The following is an 8,602-nucleotide window of genomic DNA, read 5'->3' on the forward strand; positions in this document are numbered from 1 at the left end:
GGGGCCTGGGGCCGGAAGCTCAGCGGGCCAGCCACCGGCACATGCGTGGGGCCACCTCAGACGGGGCAGCGGGGCGTTGGGCAGCCCCTGACCTCAGGGCTTTCAGCAGGCAGCTCACAGCCTCCATCAGACTCTGTGCTACAAGGGCCCACCTTCTTGGAAGGCTCTGGCTGGGCCCCCACCTCACACTATGACCACAAGCCCCAGGGCGTGAGGGTGTCACTAACGCTGGTGTGGCCGGTCACCTGGGGGAGTTCAAGTCTTGCAGCAAAGGCCCTGAGCCCACAAAGGTCAGGAGTGGGTCCAGCCAGGACAGGACAGCGGAGCTGCCGCCCACACCTGCCCCCAGCAGGGCCTGCCCGTCACCAGCTTGTCACCTCCAGGCAGAGCAGAGGCAGCTTGGCCCATAAGCACCGTCCATTGTTGGGGGGCGGGGCCGCCCCAAAGAGGCCCTGCAGATTAGAGGTAAGGCCCCGCTCTGGGCTCCTTGAAGACCTCAAAAGCCGCTTAGAGAACAGAAAGGCAAGGATTTGCCGCTCAGACACCTGCGTTGGCGAGGACATGCGAGCGGGGAACCCCAGGGCTCCGGGGGTTGCTTACCTCGCTCTCGCCCTCACTCTCTCTCTCTCTGTCGCTGTGCCCCGCAGCGGGCCTATCGGGGTTACCTAGCGGGGTTACCTTAACCTTGTGGTCCGGGAAGGTGGAGGATCCCTTTTTAAGAGCAACACAGGAAGTTTGCTAAAGGCACAGAAACGATTTATTAATCTTTCAGGAAACACATCAGAAACAGAAACCATTCTCGTCCCCTGACGGAAGGCAGGCTCAGGGATGCCGCCCGCCCAGGGGTGGAGGTGTGGCCCTGTCTGCCCCGCCCCGGCCCGGCCGGGAAAGCCTTCCTGTGGCTCCATGTTCCGGGGAAAGAGCCCATCTCTGGCAGAGGGCTGGGGTTACACATCGCTCCCTCCGCCCGGCCTGGGCCAGGGCAGCTCCGGAGCTGTCTGTCTGGGCGCAGTCAGGGTGTCGCCACCCAGCCCAGCCACGGCAGCCTCCTTGGCCTTCGGGCGCCGGCATGCAGTCAGTGCAGGCACCCTTTATCATCTTTCTCTCAGACAGGTGGGCAGTGCGGGAGACTCCCACCCTGTGATCTCAAAGGGAACTGACAACATCCGGGACCCAGCCGTCCCTTCCGCTGACAAGTAGCCAGAAAGATACAGGATGCTGCTCATGCCCACCTCCAAACAGGCTCAGGGCCAAGAGTCTGCAGGAGCCGGGCGGGCTGGCCCGCTGTCGCCCGCTCCCTGGCGCACAGCGAGAGCCTCGGAAGGGACTGAGTGTTTCCGAGTTATGTGTCTCCCTCCGAGCTCCATTCCCCGAGGCCCTGGCAGGGCTCCCGGCTGCGCGGGCAGAAGTCTACACCGTGGGGAACCCGAGACCCGGTGCAGGTGTCGGCTCAGGTGTCAGTCCTGGGTCCTGGGGGGGGGGGGGGGGTCCGTTCTCTGTATCTATGAGTCTGATTCAGTTTTGTTTGTTTATTTTGTTCGTTAGATTCCGCATACAAGTGAAATCATATGGTATGGTATTTGTCCTTCCCAAGAGCCGGCAGCTTTAAAAGTGAGCAAACGAAGACCGCCATGGGCGCAGTGACTGTGGGCTGGGGGGGGGGGGGGGGGGTCTGTGCCAGCGCACCGGTGGGTGCCAAGGAACCTGACCACCTGTCCTCTGGGCAGGACCTGCCGCCCGGACACTTGTGGGAGCTGCTGTGACCCAGCTTCCGTGCAGACACACGGCAGAGAGCTGGGTCGGTCACTAAAGAGACCTCGGGAGTGTCCCCAGGCGTCAGGGCTGAGGTTCAGGCGCGACCCTTCTGGGTCTCAGCTCTGGTGCTGAACACCTTTCCTGCCTGGGTGCCTAGGTGCATGGGTGTGTGGGTCCCTGGTGCCTGGGTGCATGGGCGCCTGGGTGCGTGGGCGCCTGGGTGTGTGGGCGCCTGGGTGTGTGGGTGTGTGGGTCCCTGGTGCCTGGGTACATGGGCGCCTGGGTGTGTGGGTGTGTGGGTCCCTGATGCCTGGGTGCATGGGCGCCTGGGTGCGTGGGCGCCTGGGTGTGTGGGTGTGTGGGTCCCTGGTACCTGGGTCCCTGGTGCCTGGGTCCCTGGGTCCCTGGGTAACTTGGTGCGTGGGTGCCTGGGTGCGTGGGCCTGAGTCCTCAGGGCCCAGGGCTCCAGCTCATCCCTGTCTCAGAGGATCTGCAGTGTGTGCGTCCCTTTGGGGTACACGTCTATATACATACGTGTGTAAGTGTGTTTATGGTGTTTGAGCGTTTTTATGCTTGGGGGGCATTTTATATGCTCGTTCCCATGGCCTCTCACAGGCCCCGGTCCGGTCCAGTGGGGCTCTGAGAACCCCATTTCGGGGGCCCCATGGCTAGTGCTCGCTCCTGAGGGGCAGCTTGTCTGGAGTCCCTCTGAAAAGACCATTGAGCCCGGCCCGTGTGCTCAGTGGTTGAGCATCGACCTATGAACCAGGAGGTCAGGGTTCAATTCCCGGTCAAGGGCACATGCCAAGGTTGCGGCTCAATCCCCAGTGTGGAGCGTGCAGGAGGCAGCCGATCAGTGATTCTCATCATTGATACTTCTATCTCCCTCTCCCTCTCCCTCTCTGAAGTCAATAACAAAGTAGTTTGGGGGGAAAAGGCCATTGACCCAGAGAGGTCAGGCCAGATGTGCAGGGTGCCCGGCCCGCCGTTGGGAAGGCTCGGGGCAAACACTCGGCCACAGGAGAGGCACTTGTTGCTTCGCACGCCCTTGCCGCTCTGTTTACACACGGCCCTTCCTCCCAGAGGCCGGGAGCACACTCACTCATTCTTCCTCCCGGCATCGAGGTGGGTGCTCCCAGAGCCCTCCCGCTAGCACTGAGGAGGGGACCCGAAATGCTCCACCCAGGCGGGGCCACACGGCTTGGCCCTGCTCCCAGCCGGAGGGCACCCCGTCTGGAATGCGCCCATTTTACAGAGCGGCGGAGGGAGCGTCCCTGTTCAAACACCAAAGTCTGGTCTCCCTCTTGAGCTCGGCTGCCCTCAACGTTTCCGAGTGGCCGCTGTCGGTAATCTCAGGGTGAGCACCCCTCTTTGCTAAAAGCACAGCGAGGGTAAATAGAGGTGCTGGGGCAGAGGCGGCACATCACACCTGGAACTCACACTGCCCCGGACAGCTGCGTGGCCTTGGCCTCACCTCCAGGGCGGGGCCCTGCCTGCAGCCCAGCCTGCCTTGCTGGACCTCGGGGGGGCCCCAGGCAGGGTCCTCTCCCAGGGCCTGGCTCATCACCCTCTCAGCACCCCGACTTCTCAGCGACAATGGAGCCAGTCCCTTCCTGGGAGGGCAGTGCCAGCGCTTGGGGAGCCCTCGCTTGGAGCTGCCCAGCACCATAGTTGACAGCTCAGGCGCTACCTCCACAATGACCTACGCTGTCACCTCCCCAAGACCTGCTCTGGCTCCCCCAGGAGAGCACATGTTCCTTGGGGTGGCAGCGGGGGGGTGCCCAGGGGCATGGGGATGGCGGGGCTGAGAGGCGGGGACTGGCAGGGCCCTCTGTCCCCATCTTGCCTGAGAATCCGGGCCTGTGGCCTGTACTCACATATTGTTGCTTCTTAGCCGACAGCAACCTGGTCATCTCTTCCCGTTCCCGTGTGATCTCTTTCTCATCATAGTAAAATTCTCGGACCGTGAACCTTAACCAGGCAAACAGAGGCGGTCACGGAGCCGCTCCCGGGGGCGGGGGCCCAGCCAGCCCGCCCGGCGCTTACTTGTTCTCTTTGGCTCTGGCTTTGAAATCGTCAATCACTTTTCGAAACAGGGTCACGGTGAAGAGGCCGCCCTCCTTGTCCTCAAAGATCAGCCTGTGGGGAGACGCATCCACTCGTTGGGCCGGACTGGGCCGGGCTGGGCCGGGCTGGGCCGGCGCACTGTCCTCGCCCTCGGGAGGAGGTCGCTGCAGCCACGGCGCTGTCCCCTCCGCCTGGTGGCCTTGCACACCCGGCCTCCCTAGGCTCCTTCACTCCTGGCTCTGTGGTCCCGGCGCTCCCCTTCCTCTCCTGCCCGTTTACTCGCCCCCCAAGCCGAGCCTCAGGGGCCTCCAGGCCGGTTAAACCCAGGCCCAGGGGAGGAAGGGACGGGAGCCTGTTGTGCCATGATCTGGGGTTGGGTCCCGTTCATCAATTGCCTGAGAGATGAGGCCACTCCTGGGCTCGGTCCCCTGGTGCACCCGGTGCCCCTGGCCCTGGCAGGCTCCGGGTACAGTGAACCGGGGGCGGGGAGGTGAGGGGCGTTTTGGTTGGTGGAACATCTCACAGTGGCCACTTCACGGCCAGTGTCACAGTGTTCTAATTAGACACACCTCCTGGCACACGTCCACGGAAAGCCACTGTGGCCGCTGTCCCCAGGGGCGTGGGGTGGTTGAGGCCAGTGATCTAAGCATCATTGAGTCCTGCTGGCCAGATGCCCCCCATGGGGGTCCTGGGGCCCAGGCAGAGTTCTGTGGGCTGCTGGCGGCCCCTCTCCTGTTCCTCAGAGCCCACACCCAGGAGGCTGGCTGCAGGCTGGAGGCCTTTCCAGGCCATCCCTGCAGACCCCAGGGGGCTCTGGTCTGGGAGGCCAAGGCCCTGCAGCTGGTGCCCTGGCCCTCGCCAAGCAGGCCAGTGCCTGTGCCCATCTGCCCCCCTCCTCCCCTCAGACATAGCTGCCCTGGCTTATTCCTCCAGCTCCCGGGGGACCTCAGGCTGTGGCTTTCCTGTTCCCTGCACCCCTCACTGCCTCTCCTGTGAGTCTGTGGTCCTGGGAGAGCCAGCCTTGGGGCAGGCGCCCGCTGGCCTCCGGGCTGGGGTAGGAGAGGGCAGGGCTGCCCTCAGGCTGAGCCGAGTGCTGGGAGGCAGGTGAATGGCCTCGCTGTCAGGTCTTTTAAATAAATCACAAGCTATTTCAGACACAGGCGAGGCACAGAGCAGGACACATACCTGTGTACCTGCCCCGGCTACAGTCATCACTGTTCATACAGGAGAAAGCCCTCCCCCGCTGACCTCTCTGCCCCGAGGTCACCCCTGGCGTTTCTCACCCCAAAGACCCCCATAATTCTACTGTGCACCTGCATGTGCCCAAGTCTCAAGAGGTTTAGAGCGGCCATCGTTAGACCTTAACTAAATGGCTTCACGCTGTGTGTGCCTCCGCAGCTCGCTTGCCACACAGACCTACCTGTGCCGCTGCACCCACCCGGCATCGCTGGCTTTCCCGCTGCCTGTCCCGCTCGGTGGTTGGCATTCACGGTCTGAATATATTCTTTCACCCCTTCTTCTGTAAGTCACCCAGCCCTCACTGCCCACAGCAGCTCGGACCCACGCTGAGACTGTCCTCCGCCCCTCCCTCACTCTGTGGCCACCATGGCCCCGCCCTGGCCTGGCCCTCCTGTGGGGAAGAGGCCACACCCAGCTGACAAGGCAGAGCGGAGTGCAGCGAAGGAGGGCAGCCAGGGAGGGCTTCCCGGAGGAGGGGGCAGGGAAGCAAAGTCCCAAAAGATGGAGGGAGTCTGGCATGTGGCTGGTGCATGGCCACGAGGGAACTGCAGGTTGAGGGACTTTTGGTGGGCACAGTGTGTGGTGGTTGGGTGCCCCAGGGCACCCACACATGCTTCCCAGGGACCCCCTGGTTAAGCCGGCGTCGCACTTACTTGGTTGACCGAGGGACCACCATGTCCGAGAGGGATTCGTAGGTCTTCTGCCATTGTATGTAGTTTTGTCTGCGAGAACACAGAGTCGTTAGTGCTTTCTGCGGAGAAGGCTGTGGGGCAGTGGTTCTCAACCTGTGGGTCGTGACCCCTTTGGGGGTCGAACGACCCTTTCACAGGGGGCGCCTAAGACCATCAGAAAACACACACATATATAATTACATATTGTTTTTGTGATTAATCACTATGCTTTCATTATGTTCAATTTGTAACAATGAAAATACATCCTGCATATCAGATATTTACATGACGATTCATAACAGTAGCAACATTACAGTTATGAAGTAGCAACGAAAATAATGTTATGGTTGGGTCACAACATGAGGAACTGTATTAAAGGGTCGCGGCGTTAGGAAGGTTGAGAACCACTGCTGTGGGGTGTCCTGAGTGTTGAGGAAGCTGCACCCCCCCCTTTTCCTGAGGGACTGAGGCGAGCAGGACGGGCCCTGCAGGAGCGCTGGGAGCCCCGTGCCCAGCCCGGTCCTGGGCCGGCCTCCCCGTGGGGCCCTGAGCACCGGGAAAGGCATGTGTGAAGGACTCGCCAGAGACACCGGCAGGGGTGGTTTCTGCCCCTGGCTCTGCGTGGCCTGGGCAAGGCAGCTGACCACAGCTCCCCCGGGCTGGCGGGAGTGAAATGAACCTGTCTGACACCTGGCGCATAGTAGGTGCTCAAGGAATGGCTGCTGCGGCCATTGCTCTTACCCTGCAAGCATGGTCCCCACCTACGACTTCTTCCAGGGCCCGCACCCCGGCCGTGGCAGGTGGGCCTCTAGTAGGGCCAAGCGGCCTTCGGCGATGACTAACTCGGGCTGAGACGCCCACGGCCCCCCTCCCCGCCCACTTACGTGGGGACGATGACCAGGAGGGTGACCAGATACTCGGAGTCCAGCACAAAGTCGTCTTTGTTCACGATGTCGCTCAGTGTCCGCGTGAAGAGGTTTGCCCTGAGCCCACGTGGGACAGAGGGGGCGTGGTCAGCAGAAAGGCACGTGGAGGCGGCACGCACCCGAGCACCCACGGCACACACACGGCGGGGATGGGAGGGGCAGGCAGCATGTGGGGGAGGCTTAGGGTGTCGGGCGGGGGCGCTCAGTGCACCCCCAGCTCCGTGTCTGGGAGGCCAGCACTGCGTGGCTGGCAGGGCCTCGGGTGCCGTATCCTGCCAGCCAAGGGGCTGCTGAAGGTGACACCCGTCACTGTGCTGCCTGTGCTGCCACTGCTGCTGGGAGGAGCCCTGGGGGCAGCAGCTGAAGCTACTCCAGTGTCAGCGCGGCGGCCAGCTCTCGCGTCCGGGGCGGGACAGGCCCAGCGAGAGCTCGTTTCCCTTTACAGGCCCCGCAGGCCCGGCAGCCGGGGGCACTCACCTGAAATAGCTGTCTCCCTGCAGTGGCCCTGGCCGCATCGAGGTCAGGGTATTTTTAGCGCCCGGATCGAGGCCACGGCCCCGAAAACGGGCCGAGATACCGCTAACGACCGCCTGGCCGCGTGCACACAGGCCTCGATGTCAGCTAACACATTCGTCAGCCCGCAGTGCTTCCCGTGAACGGCTCTCAAGCGGAGACCCCTGGGGCGCCCCCGAGGGCTCTGAGCAGCCCCCAGAAGGTGGCCTCGGGCACAGGCAGGAGGTGTGTCTGCTCCAGGCCTCCCCTCCCAGCCAGCTCCTGAGTCAGAAGTGCCTCTCTGTCCGTCTGTCTGTCTGTCTGACTCTCTCACACACACAGCCCCGTCACCCGGGATCTGCCCCGCAGGGGGAGGGCCGTGCCGTGTGCGGACATGGCACTCACTTGGCCTTCTGGTTCAGGCTGTCCAGCGTGGCCTTGAGGGTGCTGTAGGCGGCCGTGCGGGCCTTCAGGTCCGTCTCGATCTGCGCCAGTTGCTACTCGGAAAAGCAGAAGCGTTTAAAGAGGCGGCCAAGCTTTGCAAACTTGCACACGTCGCTCCTTAAGAAAACAGCACCGAACCTGCCCGCGTCCCAGCTGGCCTCCTGGGGCCACACCTGGCGCTCGGCAGCCCCTCCTCCGGGGCCCCCAGAATCACTGCCCGCTGCCTGCCTGTCCAGCGGGGCTGGGACCTCTGACGCGGGTGATGCCCAGGGAGCCGCACCCACGTCCCCGCCTTCCGGCCCCACCCACTTCCCAGACACAGGCGGCAGCAGCCTGGGGTGAGGAGACGCCGGCCATGGGACAGGACGGGTCCCAGCGGCCACCTCCTTCGCCCGCCCCGCCACGCCCTGGGCCCTGCCGCTCTGCGGAGACAACAGGAGGCCTTGTTCCTGGCGGTGACACTCCCCCAGCCGCGTGGCCGTGGGGCTGTGCCTGTGAGGCTCCCGGTGTGGTGGGGGGAGAGGGAACACGCAGTGGGACACACGGGGTCAGCACGGCAGCGAGACGCCCAGGGCCCCAGAGCCTCCATTTGTGGCAGAAGCTGGAGGCCACGGCTGACCAACATGGCAGAACCACAGGGCCGCGCCAGCTGGCGCCCCCGTTGTCACGGGCACCTCCGATGAGGGGCTGGACCCCCAGGGACTGTCCCAGGAGTCAGGGCTGGCAGGAGGCAGGTGGGGATGAGGACCCCAACCAGGGTCCAGATGCCGTAGAGGGCCCGCAGTCCTCGGTCACAGACGCGCGAGTGTCCCGGAGGGAGCCTCCCCTCACCTTCGCCAGGGTGTCCACCACGCTGGGCAGCGGCTGCTTCGCGGGGTACTTGGCCATGTCCCATTCAAAGTGGGTCACAAAGGACGTTAAGTCAACTGGAAGGACACAAACCCACATCAGCGCACGCGCCAGCGGCTCCCCACCAGGGCCCCTGAGCTGTGCGCCGAGGAGCGAGGC

At 63.5% G+C, this 8,602-nt stretch overlaps 1 protein-coding gene and 1 long non-coding RNA gene across 10 annotated transcripts in view; one reads left to right on the forward strand and one right to left on the reverse strand.

Annotated features, from left to right (window-relative positions):
* The window catches only part of ATP6V1C2 (ATPase, H+ transporting, lysosomal 42kDa, V1 subunit C2), a 30,100-nt gene that overhangs the window by 4,321 nt on the left and 17,177 nt on the right, over positions 1–8,602 (reverse strand). For 5 of the 9 annotated variants that reach the window (XM_014540551.1, XM_014540550.1, XM_014540549.1 and 2 more), the window contains 7 exons: positions 8,426–8,520; positions 7,556–7,647; positions 6,617–6,715; positions 5,715–5,783; positions 3,802–3,894; positions 3,633–3,726; positions 601–738 (listed from right to left, as the gene is read on the reverse strand). In XM_014540551.1, the coding sequence (XP_014396037.1) occupies positions 601–738; positions 3,633–3,726; positions 3,802–3,894; positions 5,715–5,783; positions 6,617–6,715; positions 7,556–7,647; positions 8,426–8,520 (680 nt within the window). The remainder of the gene's footprint in view (positions 1–600; positions 739–3,632; positions 3,727–3,801; positions 3,895–5,714; positions 5,784–6,616; positions 6,716–7,555; positions 7,648–8,425; positions 8,521–8,602) is intronic. The other 4 variants (XM_014540554.1, XM_014540553.1, XM_005867228.2 and 1 more) reach the window with 2 other exon arrangements.
* LOC102243060 overlaps positions 1–8,602 on the forward strand; it is a 20,170-nt gene that overhangs the window by 1,612 nt on the left and 9,956 nt on the right. The gene's annotated exons all lie outside the window — the stretch shown is intronic.

Source organism: Myotis brandtii, unplaced genomic scaffold (genome assembly GCF_000412655.1).
Source record: "Myotis brandtii unplaced genomic scaffold, ASM41265v1 scaffold247, whole genome shotgun sequence".
Classification (NCBI taxonomy): domain Eukaryota; kingdom Metazoa; phylum Chordata; class Mammalia; order Chiroptera; family Vespertilionidae; genus Myotis; species Myotis brandtii.